We start from the raw sequence: 16,971 nt of genomic DNA, 5'->3' as shown, positions 1-16,971 counted from the left end.
TACTTCTTTTTTCAATTTTCAAACATTGTTTTAGTACATTTTCAAGGTAGAATGTTTAGTACTTTCATGCAAATGAAAATTGCGTTTATTTTTCAACCTAGCAAGCTATTGACACTGTTGCTGCATCTGAGAAGAGTCTCTTAGGCCTGTTCTTTCTAACCTTTTGTCTCATTTTGACAGGGTGCTGCCTTTTACAGTAAGCCAGATGTCGTGGTATTCAAGGTTCGTCGCTTTTTTATACATGATTATTATCCATCCCTCATTAGATTAAAGAGAAAATGTAGATTTTAATTTGTGAGGGAGGCGATTGCCACACGTTCCTCAGGTTCATCTAGATTTGCTGTCAATCACTGATTCTCGCTGAAACTTTTCACAAAGGCAGCCACAAGGTTAATGCGTATTGTATTCTCTAACATAGCAAAAACGTTTTTCAGGACTTTGATCTTGGGCAAGTTTACAAGAAGAAGGTCTTGTTGACGAATGTCTCCTATTCTCAAAATTTCTGTAAACTTATCGGCGTCTCCGAGAATTTGAAGGACTTTCTTGACATCAAGTAAGTACCACTTCGCATTCATTGGATAGCGGTTGAAACGATGCAGTTTTTTGCAATGTTTGGTGCTCTATGCCCCTTAACTATTTCTACGACAATGGATTCTAGCACCGTTCCTGTTTTACGTATTATATTCCTTGCAGTCTTGGGCTCCCTGTTGGCTAAAACTACTATTGATAAACGTAGGCTATGAAACGTAATAATGAATTTAAGCTAGCTATATAGAACACTTTGCTGGAGGTAATATTCTGGTGTTGCAAGCTAATTTGGTCGTCGGTGCACTGCACAGAATAATACTTCTATAAACAAGCCTATGCAATTTTAGAGTAGAGGTTTAAAGCATTCCTACATTTAGATCTAGAATAAATTTAGCAAAGCTTTGGTTTAGCAAAGCCTTGAATGAATTTGCTGAGAAATTTCTAGTCTAAGAAAAATGAGCTTCCATACTATGTGTGCGAACGGAACCGAGAAAAATGCTGCTTTTTTTGCTTACTTAATCAGAAAATTCAATTGCTTAGTTGCAAATTATGGCTACCTTAAGCAAACCTTTGAAATGTAACAGAATCCGTTCATAGACCATGCAAACATTTCTATGCCATCAATATGCACTTCATTTCTATGCACTTCATATCTGTATCCCTTTTCATTGGTTAGATTTGACCCACCTGGCCCAATGTCTGCTGGCCTGACATGCGAATTCATTGCTGTTCTCAAGCCAATGGTTGGTCATTTTCTACTACATGTTTTACCAAACGGGACAAGAGTAATTTTGTCTTGGTTGTCAGTTTTGCTTGTAATGTTCTTGTTGACGTTTCTTTCAAACTGATAGATGAGCTTTTAAAAGGCGAATCGATGACCATGTTTTTTCTCCTCTCAACTAAACAATTTAAATTGATTTTGTATTTAAAATTACTGTCTACCGATCATTAAGCAGTTGATGCCGTTTAGGCAGGGCTGTACACATTTTTGGTGGTGAGTTGTTAGATAATTTCATGAGAATCGGAGTAGCAAGTAAGAACTGTCCTGTACTATGCTCCAAAGGCTTGTATTAGTTCTATTTATTTTGATTCAATTCTAATAAACTAATCAATCATATTTTTAGCTCAACAAGGATATTGATGGCCATGTACTGTTTCTAGCCCAAACTGGACAGTTCTCTGTGCCAGTCAAGTGCTTGAAGAAGCGATGCGAGGTATGGCTACACTAGATTTTGCTGGAGTACTTCCTAGATATTTTTTCTAAAATGTTGCAGAAACAGATAAGAAAATTCCAAACTTTTAGCAAAAAGTAGGACAACTTTTTGCCTAGTTACTTAATTTGACTTCCTTTAATTCACAGCAATGCTCTTTCTGCTTAAGAGTTTTGTCCAAGTACGGCAAAACAGATTTTCAGATGACTAACTGTCGTGAAGTTTAGACTTTTATTGTGTGATAAATATGATGTGAAATGTTATATAGATCAATAAACCTTTGTCAATATCACGTAACATGTTGCTTTATCGAAAACCTTTTCAATCTCCCTTCTTTTTTGTTAGCTCAGCGTTGATGTAAACAAAATCAACTTTGAAAGTCAAGTAGTTGGGGAAACACGCAAGAAGACAATAACACTCGTTAACAATGGAGCATTGTCCACCGAATACCAGTTCATAAAGATTAAAGGTGTGAATACCTCGTAGCTTCAATCGTAGCCTCGTTATTTTTGAAATTTCTTTTTCTTCCTTTAACTTTTCGAACATTTTCGTTGTATCTGCATTTTTGTAGGAAGCGTCGACGAGGGTGATACAGAGCAGAAGGAGGAAGGACTCATTATAGATAAAAGCGAAAACAGGGTCAACGAAAATAGGGCTGGGGCTGACACCGGTAAGTTTCCCTGCTTTTTTTTGGTACTCTGTAATATTTTGATGCTCAAAGATAGAGTTTCTACACTATATTTGCTGTTTTTGTCAGCTTCTCTGTTTGGTATTGCCATTTGCCTTTGCCTGTCTCATATTTCCCTCCCAGTGCATTAAATCAAGCGGCAGCCATTTGCTAAGCTTGATTTTTTTCTGTGACTTTGCTCTTATTTTTAGTTTTCGCGAGAATGTTTTCCTTTTTTCCTCATACATAGAAATACTTTGTTTTGCACAAAGTCTGCTATCTTGTTGTTGCCATTTTTTAAAAGTGAGTAATTGCTCTAATTTTAATTATTTATAGAAACAGAAAAGGATGCTGCGGCAGATGGCGAGGATAATAATCAGGAAGAACCTATGTCGATTGGATCGGTAATTCAACGTAGCATGTCACATTTAAACTTGATCAGCAAAAATTGAAATTGATGTGCTCTGTTCTATAAGCATTTTAACTTAATTTCCTCGGTGTTTGTGTTGTTTTTGTCATAACACTAGATACTGGAATATCTTTACATCGATGAGATTTTTCCTGCTTTTTAAGTGAGTTTCATTCGCCTATACTTTATTTGGTAGACTGAATACTTTTAACTGAAAATTTACATCTGATGCGCTACTTGGGTTGCCCTTATTCCTTTTTTGCATTTTAGCTCAATAGTGGCACAATAAATCCATTCTCCAATGTCAAGCTGGAAATTAAATTTTCTCCTATGTTCCCTGGTGTGTTTGCGTCGCTTTTCAAAATAACGTTCTCGGATGAAGAGACAGATGAGGTACCAAAGTTTGGTTATAATTCTCGTCGCTTTCTTATGTTTTTGTTGTTCCATCAATCGTACTCATACCAATCGCATACTTTTAGTGTCTCGTATTATGAATAATTCAATATCCTTTGTCTTCTTGCATTCATATTACTTAAGTCAGCTTGAATTTCGATACTTTTCTAGCTACTTCGTTACGAAAAAATTCTTCAAAATTTGCTCTTGTAACAAAATGATTGGTTGTTCAGTTTGCCCGTGTATTTTTGCAGTAGAATATCTTTTATAATTGTTAACTGAGAATACGATATTTGCTTTTTCTAGATTACAGTAGAAGCAGTTGGCAATGGCATTGACGTTCCTGTTTGGGTGGAAAGAGATGTACGTATTAATTCTTTTATTAAAGACCTTAATTATAAATGCATCTTTCTCTCCGCTATCCCCTATTGTTCATCTCTTTCTTTTTCATATAACAGTTATTATGTTTTTATTCGGTTATGTCGCCACGCTCCCCGAAATCTCATTCTGTTTTGAATCCTAAGCCGTTGCCTTTTCATCTCCGTTTTTTTCTAAAGTTTCTACCAAACCATCTTTAACTTCGATTGTTTTTAACTTCGATAAATTCATTGTTTTCTACTTGCTTCTTTTTTCTTTACATAAGGCACATTAAACCATTTCAGCTGCATTATCCTTTACTTTTTAACCTAAACGACGAGTTACCTGCACTGTATGAAAATATACCTGCATTTACAGGTTGTCGACATGAAGATTTGCATGTTTGATCGTCTCTATCAAGATGCTATCATTGTTCACAATAGGTAATTTTTCTCTTTTGCGTATATTACCGTATCGTCGTATATTGATGAGCAAATTCTGACATTATCATTTATATGTGTCCTTAACATTTCAACGGACAATTGTTTTTCTGTCAGAATGCTTGTGTCATATAAAACAACTATCACCTCTTTTTGCCTATGACTTGAAAATTGAGCTGACTGATTTTTTCTTGTCGTCAAAATCGTCTTTATTGGCTGCTTCGTTTTTTTAGAGCAACTTCGGCACTTCGCTTAACTTTCCAGCTTCCCAAAGAACTGCGTGACTGCGTTGACATATTGCCAAAAACAGCATACATCCAGGCCGAGTCCGAATTTTCTGCCCAGCTGAAATTCCTCCCTCGCTTCTCGCTGCTTAGCAACGATAATCGCTATGTAAACCTCGATAGTGGATATCTCGAAGCGCCTATCCTCATTCGAGTAGCAGACCAGGTATGTTTACAGCCGATTTCCATCTATCTATGAAAAATGAGGGCCCTACAAAATCTTCTTTACTCTTCAAAGAGCAGTATTCTCTAAACTTTTGCCGATTTTGCCAACCTTTAAACTTCAAATGCTCATTTCTTTCATGAAATATTTGGTGTAAATAATTGCAATTATGTTTGTTGATCCTATTTTTTGTTTTGTTTTCACAGACTCGACCTGTTCCGTTCACTATTAAGGCAACAATTACGTCTTCAGACCTTCAATTCGACACCACCCATATCGATTTTGGATATTGCACTGTGTACGAGGCAGTAAGCAGGACTATCGTGTTAAGAAATAAATCGGTCCTGTCCCAAGCTTATGGCTTTGTCAATGTTCCTGAGGTAATTTGTTACGTTTCAAGACCTAGACTGAAGCTCATCCTTAACATTTTCAACATGTTCTTGTTTTCAGTTATGTTCTCTCTCTCTTAATTATCTTTGTTGCTTTCAACTGTCGTCGGCTCCATAAATTAGTTTTTTCTGTATGTATTACATTTTATTCTGTAGAATTAATTCTTTAAAGCATATTCGTTCTTTTTTCCAAAACATTACTTTGTGTGTTCTAAACTTGCATTCTTCTATACGTCTTATACCCGTTTTTTTTGCTTTTGTTGTTCAAAATTTGTTGGTCAAACCAATCAATAATTTCCAATCAACAAGAAAGCTTGTATAATGTCCTCAGGTTTCGTAGTAAAATGATTTTTATGCATTCTAGACGATTGATGTTCAACCCAATGACGGCTTTGGTACGCTCCTTCCAGAAGAATCGCTTAAAATTGACATTATTTTTAGCCCTAGAAAAGCAAAGGTATGTAATACATCCTAATCACATTTTTTTTACAACAAAGTAAATTTATGTGCAATTTTTATGACGCAATTGCCGCATTTTGAAACAAACATTCAATGAATTCTCAAAGATCCGAAAAGCACCTTTATCTGATAAAGACTTTTTCCAGGAATTATTGTTTGCCTTCACTGCTGAACATTCAAATGATATACGTCACGGTTTATTTCTCAGTTGTAACGATAACGCTTTTTGTGATATCCTGCTCTCACTATTTACTGAGTTGCACTCTTGAAAAGATGCATTGTCTTCTCCCTACAGGTTTGCTACGGCCTTTATTAGTTTATTATTTATTTTCAAACCTCTTTACGAACAATTACCATTTCAGGATCACAAATTTGAAATAACCTGCAAATCAGGCATTGGCAGAGAATTCAAATTGTCTTGCACTGCTGTGGGCGTTTTGCCGCCATTGGAATTATCTGAATCTCTGGTGAAATTCAAAGCCACTGCCATAAACGATAGCTCGGCAGCAAGAATATTTGTTAAGAATTCCCACCTGAGTTCCAATGAATTCACCCATGCTGTTCCAAGGATAGGAAGCGAGCCCGTGTTCCCGGTCGGGCCTACATCATTTGAATTCATGTTACCGGGAACTGCTCCCATTTCGATCTCACCAACTGTTGGTACAGTCAGGCCAGGAGATGTTAGTATCATTCCATATTTCCTTTTTGTGTTCACATTGTCATACTTTCTTTTTTCGCAAGTTTCCTTTGCCCCATGGTTTCACTTTCTTTTTCTATTTTGAAGAAACTTATGATACTTGTGACATTCAGTCCAAAACTGGAGGAAAATGCCATAAAGCAAGAAGCTGTGTCCATTCTGGAGAGAAATGGAGACCAAGAGGTGAAGCCGACAGAATGTATGGTAGCTCAAGATACAAAAGATTCTGTGAGTTCTGTTTCAAAAACTGTAATGGTTTTCCTTGTTAACAAGATACAGTGCTTCTTACTGCTACTTATGCCAAACAATTCAACTTGATTTTGTAGCTTTGTTCTCTAGATGCCTTTAGAGCAGCAGCTACTTTATGTACGAATAATGTTTAGAATTTTAAATTGTCCGCTATGTCTTGTAGCATTATGAATGTTGATTTCCCATATATTTTTTGGAGACTTCACTGCAAATATTAACAGGATTCTTTTAACAACTTGCCATAGTTAAAAGCAAAATCTAAAGGAAAGAAGGGAGAGCTAAAGTCTGCAAAGAGATCAAACTCTCCAGGGCACAGAGTTGGTTCATCTTCTCCAAGAGCCAAATCAGCAACCAAAAACATAACAGTTGATGACGTCATAACTGGGTAAGAAACGCTTCATTTGTTTTCCAGCTACTCCTCGTTACTAGTTAAGTCTTAAGTAGCCCTTAAAGCAGCTGCACTTCGAGGTGAACTGTAAATGATAATAATATGGATGAGAACGCCCTCACAAATATTTATGATTTCTTGTTATTCTTGTATGAACTGTCTAAGGCCTTTCAAAAAGATGGAGACAAACTTTTTTACTCTTTTCGTAATCATTCTTCCAACTGTAAACGAACTGTTCGTGAATAACTCACTCTTCAGGAGATTATATATTCAATAGCCCCTAACTCTTCAAGTTTTTTTAAAAATAGAAATAGATGCTCAATGAAAAAACAACTTGGTTGACGTTTCGCTGTAAGCTTCTTCAGAAAGGTATCCTGCGCTGACCATCCTGTAGAATAAAAAGTGAAGTAATTTTAAAGGCTTTTTCATTTTAATACTGGAAATCTTGATTGGCTGTGTCTTTCAGGTCGGACGACTATGAATCTGGGCAGCTTTCGTTGTTAAAATCGTACAAAGACACTTTTGAATCTTACAAAATACCATGTTTCATCAAGTATGGTGAAGCAGGCAGCGCTATTGCTTCTGAAGTCAGGTATGTACAACAAAGCAAGGTTTCACCAAACCCTACCACCTCCCGCCCCCAATTTTTGTGAATTTGTTAGAGAATAGGAAAGCATTGTAATTCTACATCGTAAGCAACTGATTGTTTAATATCAGTTTTGTAGTTACTAGAAAAGACGGTGGCACCTTTTTCATGGAAAAGCCCATCGGCACCTTTATGTCATACAAGATACTGAAACATGGGAATGGAGATAAAGAAAAGCGTTTTGGTGTTGGCGCAGATTCTGCCAACCAAATACACAAGGGTCTGAACTTGAACTAGGTTTAATGTGCGAATTATCCTTTTTTGTAACATATTTTGAATGTTAGGTAGATGCTCTTAAAAATTGATCACTCGCTTTGAATATATTCTACTGAGTTTGCTAAATGGATGTTCTGTTGCTAGTCGTTTTGGCAAGTATAGTCCATCACGAATTTGATTTGCTACATAGACCCCTTACTATGTCTGATCCTTTACTATGTGTCCTTTAAATATTTCCTGTAAATTTTAGCAATTACTACACGATGTTTTTGGAGCTGCACTGTCCATGTGTCAAGCCTTCGGTAATCATCATTTCTGACAAAGGAAGATCGCTAACAGACTTTGGCAATGTTGCCGTCGGTGAGTAGCACTTTGTTTTCAACCAACCATTCTGTGCATGGCAAATCCAGAAGGATCCGTAGAATAGATCAATTTGTTGGTGCATTGGATGTTGTGGTGTAAAGGGATTGGTTTGTTAAAGTGCCTATGAAATGAAATTTTACATATAGTTTTTTGGATAGAAATTGAAACTTCTACATGTTGATGCGAAAGAACGTAAATCAACTTGAAAAATTTGCACAGGAAAGTTTTTTTTTGGGGTGTTTAAAACAATGTGTGCGAGTGAAAAAGTTTTGAATATAGGATAGTTTGATACGCTTTTTCAATATAGGACAGGAAGCTTTGCAATAAGTGGCAATCTGACACGCATAAAATAATAGGATGTAGACCCCATCTGAAAAAACCCCTTTGTTCTAATTTTAGACTGGGGTACACTGCCCAGACCTGTATTACCGTATTTCAGTCGTATTTTGGTGAAACAGTATGAAACTTTGCAAAAACGGACAGTTTGATGCACTAAAAAAATTGGGTATGAACCCTGGCTTAAAATTGCCTCCCTCGGCTATTTCAACTGTAGTTTCAACAGCTACCTTAATTTTGTTTAGTGCTTAATTTTGCTAAACCACTAAACGCCAACTGCTTCCGTGTTTGCAATCTTTGTGAGGTCACGGAAAACGCACGCTTTGTTACAGTCGAAAACGTGAGCATGGAATATTCAACCTAAATTTTTAGTTTGTTCCGCAAGAAAATTGTCATCTCAAGATATATCATTGAAATCAGCAAATTTTGCTTATAAAAAGTGCCTTTTCTTGTCAGATATCTAAACTTGTCAGATTTCATTTCATAGGCACTTTAAGGATGTGATCCTTTTTGCACTATTCAGACATATTTCTGGATCGGATCTTGATGTTGGTCTTTCTTGTATAATAACAGGTTCTGCTTTTTTGCCAGGTCAGAGAGTTTCAAAAATAGTTTCCTTACAGAACATTTCAGAAGAGGAAATTACCGTATCCTTACATACGCGTCATTTCTGCCTGCTTGATGATAATGAAAGATTTAGACATGGTTGAGATGAATACCTAACAGAAATTACAAAACTATGTAGTTATTAAGGCCAGTCAACCCTCATTTTAAGATTCAATGTAAAATTAGTGATGAATATGACATCACTCAAGGCTTAACGAATCAAAAGTGAAGCACTGCATGTTTTCTTTCCCTTGGTAGAGAATTCCTTCGGTCATGGCGCGTCTTGCATTCATTAAGCCTGGTATTTGCTGAATAATGTTATTCAGCCGATCTTCTTCATTTTAAGCTGGTTATGCTAACAGTTTTATCTATCCCACCTAATAACCAAATGAAGCGGTGTTTCATTTATTCTAGCTATAAAAACGTTTAAGCAAATGATCTCTATTTCTAACTTTCACGCAAGTATCGCCCATAATCCTCTACTTCTTTGATAATGACCTTAACACATCCAAGTTATCAGCTTCTGCACTAGATCCGATTGGTCCTTTTGAAGTCGTTAATGCATTGCGAAGCTTACAGCCGGGTGCCATTCATAACATGAAACTTGCCTTCAGCCCTCAATCTTCAGAAGAGGTGAGCTGTTCCCTTTCTTTGAGTGATTTGAATGACCAATATTGAGATATATTTCCATTCGATTCTCATAGATTTTTGACATTCTGAACCCGTCCCTGTAAATTTGTACCGTCGCCGTTCGGCACTTTACCAACTGGTTTTTGCTTTACTTAACCAGGCCTGAAGATCGTAAAACTAAGAAAGACTACCTAACCATCAATTAGAGATTGGCAATCAAGACAAAACTATCATGATCATATATTACAGCATAATCAGCTACATAAGCGATATCGATTTTAAAGATTGACTTTGACAACTAAAAGGCCATCTTATACCAATATATCACTTAAATGTTGTTTAACATTAATCGAGTTATCTAAAACTGCATTATTTGTTTAATTTTACATGGCAATCGTGAATTTTTCTGGGTATCATTGATCCTGGTGAGAATCGTGTTTTTCAGTTTTACGAAGTCTTCCACGTTGGATGTTCGAAGTCCTCTGTTGCAGTCAAATTAAGTGGGAAGGGAGTCAATCCTTCGATTGCATTGTCAGCTTCCAATGGCGTTTTGGATGTTGGCGATGCCTTGGTTGGAGACAGTGTATCTACGGTTTTAAAGGTGTTAATTTTTTCCTTGCTTTTTAAGTCTTTCAACATTTGTGCTTGTTGTAGTTTCTATCAGCTTAATTGCTGGAACTTTTTTCAGGGTAGCTCGTTGGATCTTGTCATTTCCCTGTATCTGCTATTTTCTCTTTGCTCATGTAAAACCATGAGTGCTTTCTAAATCGGTTCATGTGCTACGTGTTCATTATTTGTTTTACACATTTAATTTGCCCTCAGAATCATTCGTCCTCCAGATGATAAAATTTTTTTTTAAATGTTATGATAAAATTTTATTTAGCTTCAAAATACATCCGAGTTGTCTTTGAAAACTGAACTAAAGCTTGGCAGTTTGTTGCCGACTAAACATGGTCGATGTCAGCGCATCATGAATGATGTTGAGACCATTGAAGAGATCCCATTGGATGATGGCTTTGTCATAGGTAATTAAAATCATTTCATTAATCACGTGATTCTATATTATGGCTTTTATCGTGTGCAAGTATTTTTTATTTGGGTTTCCTTTTAAGTTTTTCTTCGCATGGCCGAAGTCGTTTTTGGTAAGAGAATTGCTGATATTTCGAAACTTTTTCTGAAACTTGAATTACGCCTTAGGAAACTGCAATTGGAATGGCGTTTGTCCGTTTGATTGTCAACCATCAAATTGCGTTATCAAACCAGGTCAGTGTAAACTATTCTTAGAATTTCTTACTTGCTATAATGAAAATCTGTTGCTCATTTTTACATGTGCATCGTCATACAAGTCAGTCCTCTAAAAATCCTAGTTGCTTTGTTTTTTGCAGGTGAAGCTCAAGAATTCACAATTACTTTCGCTCCGGATCATGAAGGGGAAGGCTTTTCTGATGAACTCTGCATCAGCCTAAACGGCGAGGTAACTGAACAGCTGTTCGATATGATATGGAAGATTCACAGACTGTAGATACTTCTGTGTTTTGAGTGCCTTGGCTCATCTGCTCTATTTAATTGGACTCAATTTTTTCAAAACACTGTTGACGTTTAATTTTTGTTTCGAAATGTTCATTTGTGCCATTTTTGTGCGTTTAACTTCTTCTGATCTGATTTTGCGATTGCAGGACGAGAGCCATCGGGTGAGACTGCTAGCTAGAGCATGGCCGCATCTCACCTACCTAAGAGGGTGGGACCGCTTGAAGCCGCTCAAGGAAAGCTGCATCGCATCATTTGAAACAGAAGAAATCGAGGGTAAGTATGCTGACATGGTTCTTACTTGATAAAAACATAGAACCGTTGTAAACAATAAAAATGCCCCTGTAAAAGAAGATTATTCTTAAAAGAACCTCACCTGCTTGAAGTGGTTCATAATTGTAAGTAAGCAGCTTGCCTCACACTGGAGGACCAATGCCTTCAAGTATTTTCAATTTTACAATGTTCAAGTAAGCTTGAAAGCCTTTTATTAACACCTCATAAAGGCTAAAGTTTTCTATCTTGTTTGTGTCTTAAGTACTTCGTTTTTGATCTTAATAAAATCTTGAATATTTTGTGTATGATGACTCATTTATAATGACCTGCAAATAAGAACATCTTCTAATTTGCAGTATAAGGGAGTCATATTAAGGCTTAAAGTTTGAAATGTTTACTGCAACACAGAGTTCTTTATTTCAGCACAAGACTTGAAATCAGTTCAGAAAACTGTACTGCTTACGTTCAAATGTCAATTGGTTGATGACAATTTCACTGAAAGTGTACGAAATGTCCAAATTGGCTGCATTAAGGCGAATTCACAGATTAAGAAGGTACTCACTTTACTTCAATAATCCTTCAATAATTCAGTATATAGCTAACCTTGGTTTGTAAGATGTACGTTTGCAAAAAAAGTTTAATCCCCAGATATAAAGTCAAAATTGTAAGCAGTATCTTTTAGCAAAGGCGTTAGAGTGTCTGTGAACCCGACATGTTTTAAAAAGCATTTTGCTTCATTTTTCGAACCGAAAGGGGATAATTTTAGGGGCTGAATATGCACAATTTTCTGGTTTCTATGCAAAAGTCGCGCACCTCACAAAGGTTTTGGGCGAGTCAGGTGTGGCGTAGATGCTGGGACGTGATTTTTCTTTGATGCTGAGTGTATACTTTGCAGCAAAGCGAGGAAGGAGTTCAATAAAGTCAAAAATGCGTGTTGTATATTTTTCTGAAGATAGAGGCGTTTCCTTGTACAAAATTCAATACTTGAAAAAGAATGGCTGGCTGCAAAAATGAGAACTGTACATTTTATAAGATCAAAGCGGGTTTATTTGGAGCACAGAAGTGTCTAGATAGGCCCATGAGGCCATAACCCATTGCTGTTTGGAAGATGCATTTGTTTTGGTCTAACTAGCCAGAGTACACCTATGGGGCCCTCGCGAGTTGGAAAATTATCTGATTGGAACAAAGCTATACCAACTATTGCCACAGCTGACTAGAGAGGAATCGAAGCAGGCCATCATGAAATGGACCGCCATGGCTGTCGAAGGTAACGCTGCTGATCGCGTTGAAAATGCCGTTGGTTCTTTAGCTAATGAAAGTAAGTCTACTTTATTCTGTTATATGTGTAATTTTTTATGTGTGATAAAGTCAAAATATTTGCTTGAGAATCTAAATGTTGGTAACTACGACCTCACTTTTTGTTTTCGCTAGAAGTTGGATAATTTTTTCTGTTACACTTTTTTGATTGCAAGAAACCCCTACTTGAAAGTTCAACTTTATGCAAATTGAAATGTATTTCCATGACCCCCAAAATTTAGAACTGGATTGAAATTAGGTTGTGAAGATGCAACACTTGAAATATGCATTGCTTTGTAAATAAAACATGCATAGTTATTTATTTTCTTTGATTTATTCTTGTAGATCCACACATATTTGTAAACCCTATTAAATGGAGCTGAGAACAGAGATCATCAAGCCTGTATATAGAAACAATCTAATTTAAAATTCTTGATATGTTTTGTTATTTATTTTTATTCTATTTGAAATTCTTAATGAAGGTATCCTTGGAATATACTAAATATTTTGCTGATTCACGATTGTTTGATTGTTTGAGATTTTTGTTTGTACTGTTGTCCTATGGAAAGGTAATTTTAATTTCCAATTTGATGGAAATAAAAAATGCGTTTGCAGTAACAGCTAAATTTGTCTCTGCACATTTATTCGAAAAATTATTTTGATGGTGTAAATAAAATTAATATTGCAATCATTATGATCATGATTATGTTTAGAAATTTGTTTCTCCTTGAAAATAATTAGAAATGAAGGGCCATCAATAAATGTATATTAACAATCTTATGAAAGGGGGTCATACTCAAGATGAACAAAAGAGCTTGATATAATCAGATTCTTGATTGAGATAATGGTATGATCGTGTCATGATGAAAGCGAGGTTGTGGCTGATGGTGATCATAATTGTCATAATGGAAGTATTCCATTATAATTACCTTTTTCTTTGGAAATATTTACACTAAAACCACGAATCATTGTCAGTTAGCAGAGATCTGAAATATTTTTAACCTGTAGCTGAGAACAAATAGTAATAGTTTGGAGGTAACCCCAGTTTAATTTATAAGTAAACATTGACAATAAACCAGTAAACATTGAAACAAGGAGGGTCAACCTAGTACCCCAGTCACTGGGACATTTTCACCTTAGGTCTTGTCTTATCTTTTTCAGTGCTCAGTATTACCCAAACAGCCAGGGTTAAGTCTCATGCTAATATCATAATTGGCCTGGGACCTAGTGCTCCAGTCAAAAAATAGCACTTGGGACATTTTTCAGATTGGGTGTATGTCTTGCCTTGTTGAGCATGGCAAGATACCATCCCTACTAAGTTTTGTATCAAGCTGGTATCAGAATTGGCAGCAAAAGTTAATGCAACAATAGCTTGTTGAGCATGGGACTTAGTGCCCCAGTCTAAAAATAGCACTTGGGACATTTGTTAGCTGGGGTCAGCATCGTATCTTTTTCAGTGCTCAAACCTACCCAAGTGACCCAAGTTTCACATAGCCATTACAATTGGCTGCAACATTTTTGGAATAGCCACTCAGGGGACCTGGGTCCTGCTTTCTTAGTCTAAAAATAGCACTTGGATATTGTTTCAGATGGGGTCTGCATCCTTTCTTCTAAACCATGTTAAACTCCCTACCCTTTCTGAAGTTCGTGCTTTAAATCACGATTGGCAGCAAAGGCAATACAATAAACACTTTTCTGGACCGCCATCGACGTAGTCTAGAAATAGCACTTGGGGCATTTTTCACTTGAGAACTGCCTCTTATCTTTTTCAACGCTCCAAGTAAAAAAATTTCATGCTGGTATCCGATTTTTCACAATTCTCGTTAAGTTTTAGACTAACGGCCTCGACTACTACACGTTATTCATAACTAAACAGGTCCCGCCATTTACGTCACGCCTAGGCTTGACCCAGTCCTCTCAGTGCGCGTTTTTAACTAGAATTCGGACATTTCGAGTGCCATTTAGAAGGGGTAATTTTCCGATTTTTATGTCTTTCGTAAAAGTTAGGCAGATAGCCGTTGAAAAGTGAAAAAAGAGTTATAGGGTTCACAGACACTTTAAGGAAGCAGTTATTTGGGTATTGCAATACGGAATAAGCGAAGATTTGAAATTTGCAGACAAACTTCGGCCGTTGCATTATTACTTCAGGCCTTCTCTTCAAAGATGTTTCCAAATACTACTTTCCATCAATGGTAACCCACAGAGATGCATACTTGGCCGTGACATACTGTGATTGCGCTCAACATATCGGTAACACCAACTAGTAACATTTCATTAAAGGTAATGTGTCCAGCTTAAGCTAGCGACTCTGCGGAGGTTTTTAGAAACGTGATTTTTCATGTCATCGCCCCAGCCATTACGGTCGTTCTGATTATCTATTCTGCTGCGAAGTTAGCTTTTCATGTGAGCAGTTTTGCATCGCAAGAATACTAACCAATCGCAAACTGTTATTTTGATGGGTGGCTTGACAAGTTGGGTATACGCAGTCCTTTTATATGGACACATTACCTTTAATGTTTCGTATGGAAGTTGTTTCCAATTCATTGGCTGATGTTTAATGCAAGGATTAATGGCTTGTCCGATCCATCTCATAAGAAGATTTTCTCGGCCGCACATGCTTTGGCTGCAATTCTTGAAGGCGCTGACTTAATATACGTGTTTAAAGTCTCAGTACTGTAATTATTCGTTTATCTGCTAACATATTCTATACGTCTGTTGAAATTCGATTACTCTAAGCCTATTTTATTGACAGTCATGTGACTTCTCCTTCGACAATATCAAAGAAGCAAACGATTTTGGCTTCACCTTTGATCCAATGAAGGTAAGTCTTGATCTTAGCAATTAATAAAATGTTGTATTTTGTTTATTTGTTATGGAAGCTTGGTCAGATCTGCGGCAAGATGCGGCGGTTCGCAACTGCTGCAGATGGGACTTAGCAATTAATTCGCTCGAATTAAAGGCGAAGAAATGTCATTTTGTAGAGTGGCATATGGCCTGGCAGCTGAAAATATCTGCTAGAAAATTCAATGTTGAGTATGGTTCTTGCGTATATCTACTTTAGTATTTAGGACAATTCGATTAGACACTATGCAATGGCTTAATTTTGTTGCAAGGAGACTGTCGCTAGTCTTTCCAACATGAGACAGCATATCTAAGCTGCGGCTTTTTTGTTTCTGTCAAATGTTTGTAATTTTTTGTGTCCTTAGCCTGTTGTGAATCAATCACGATAGAAGAGGCATGCAAGAGTGCCTACTGGTGTTTCCATATGTATTGATGCTAATGAATGTTTTACATTTCGAGCCCCTCCTAAGTCAGTTTAAGAAAACTGCAATTTCTATTCTTGCCACGCTTCTTGTCCTACATTTTTTAATGTATTGGTCATTTTTCTTTAAATTTCACCGTTTGAATTTCGTCGTGCCAATAGCATCCTGTTTCTCTCTAATAGTTTCTCTGTTTAATCGTAGGGTGGAGTTGACATTGGCGTCAAGAAGTCAATAGCTTTTCGTTGGAAACCGCCGAGTGATCACGATGTATGTGCTTCAAATCAATGCGATAGCAAAATGCATATTTTCTTCCTAACAACCTGCTAATGTTTTGAAAATACCTTAATCCATAATAATCGATTTCTGTTAAAACTGACTGATGCTAAGTACCGTTGTGCTTTGTGTAGGCCAGCACACGACGTCTTCGCATCTTATGCATTTTTAATGCTGCAGCGTTAATGATAATCTCTATTGCATCATGCTCAGTTATATATCATCCATATTGCCAACCGCTTTGCGATGGAATTAATTGCTCAAAACGTGATTCTGTTGTGATTTTCGCATCAAGTTTAACTTGAGCAGCAATGGAGGGTCGCCTAATAGTTCAATAAAACGTTTGAATCCCCGGCTATGCTCTGCAGTAGAAAACGTTGACCTGTTTCCTGTAAAGATTCACACTGATACATTCATTTGATATTTTGGAACTGGAATTTTTAGCGTTTTCTTGTTTTGTTGGGAGGGAATGCCTCGATTTTGATGAAGGAAAATTATGTGACCTAATCGAATATACTCATTTTTTCTTCTCTGAATGATAAGCTAGATTCTGTTACAAATAATTCCATAATTACAGTTATGGTGAATAATTAGTCTGTAACAGGCTCTTATACCAAATTGGATTTGGGTTTTTTCCGTGGAAAGATTGATTTGCTAGGATATTAAAAACGATTTTCACGAGATTCATTGTTCGAGATCCTTTTGATGTCTTATGTTTCAAAAAATTTAGATGAGATAAGGTATCTTTCTTCTGCCCGAACGTGTATTCTTAGCAAGGAACCATTTTGCTCAGGGCGAACAGCTTTTAGCTGTGTTTTTGTAAAGAGTTGAAGAAAGAACTCCATCCTATCTCTAATTGTCTTTATAAATATTCCTGACAGTCGTTTTTGTCAATATCAATGTGATTG

The 16,971-nt window shown here is 36.6% G+C and overlaps 1 protein-coding gene across 1 annotated transcript in view; it reads left to right on the top strand.

The window, feature by feature from the left end:
- The window catches only part of LOC135689091 (cilia- and flagella-associated protein 74), a 28,709-nt gene that overhangs the window by 11,060 nt on the left and 678 nt on the right, over nt 1-16,971 (top strand). The window contains exons 18-45 of the mRNA XM_065206207.2: nt 181-222; nt 435-553; nt 1,205-1,271; nt 1,653-1,742; nt 2,085-2,208; nt 2,311-2,409; nt 2,743-2,810; nt 3,086-3,208; nt 3,515-3,571; nt 3,944-4,008; nt 4,239-4,455; nt 4,659-4,832; nt 5,206-5,298; nt 5,663-5,980; nt 6,085-6,225; nt 6,492-6,631; nt 7,101-7,226; nt 7,747-7,856; nt 8,787-8,842; nt 9,315-9,434; nt 9,877-10,032; nt 10,315-10,456; nt 10,629-10,694; nt 10,817-10,905; nt 11,108-11,234; nt 11,655-11,785; nt 15,280-15,348; nt 15,992-16,057. Of these exons, the coding sequence (XP_065062279.2) occupies nt 181-222; nt 435-553; nt 1,205-1,271; nt 1,653-1,742; nt 2,085-2,208; nt 2,311-2,409; nt 2,743-2,810; nt 3,086-3,208; nt 3,515-3,571; nt 3,944-4,008; nt 4,239-4,455; nt 4,659-4,832; nt 5,206-5,298; nt 5,663-5,980; nt 6,085-6,225; nt 6,492-6,631; nt 7,101-7,226; nt 7,747-7,856; nt 8,787-8,842; nt 9,315-9,434; nt 9,877-10,032; nt 10,315-10,456; nt 10,629-10,694; nt 10,817-10,905; nt 11,108-11,234; nt 11,655-11,785; nt 15,280-15,348; nt 15,992-16,057 (3,195 nt within the window). The remainder of the gene's footprint in view (nt 1-180; nt 223-434; nt 554-1,204; nt 1,272-1,652; nt 1,743-2,084; nt 2,209-2,310; nt 2,410-2,742; nt 2,811-3,085; nt 3,209-3,514; nt 3,572-3,943; nt 4,009-4,238; nt 4,456-4,658; nt 4,833-5,205; nt 5,299-5,662; nt 5,981-6,084; nt 6,226-6,491; nt 6,632-7,100; nt 7,227-7,746; nt 7,857-8,786; nt 8,843-9,314; nt 9,435-9,876; nt 10,033-10,314; nt 10,457-10,628; nt 10,695-10,816; nt 10,906-11,107; nt 11,235-11,654; nt 11,786-15,279; nt 15,349-15,991; nt 16,058-16,971) is intronic.

This window comes from Rhopilema esculentum, chromosome 9, assembly GCF_057945365.1.
Source record: "Rhopilema esculentum isolate cy_ngs chromosome 9, ASM5794536v1, whole genome shotgun sequence".
In the NCBI taxonomy this organism is placed as follows: Eukaryota; Metazoa; Cnidaria; class Scyphozoa; order Rhizostomeae; family Rhizostomatidae; genus Rhopilema; species Rhopilema esculentum.
This window is presented reverse-complemented; position numbering and strand designations above follow the sequence as displayed.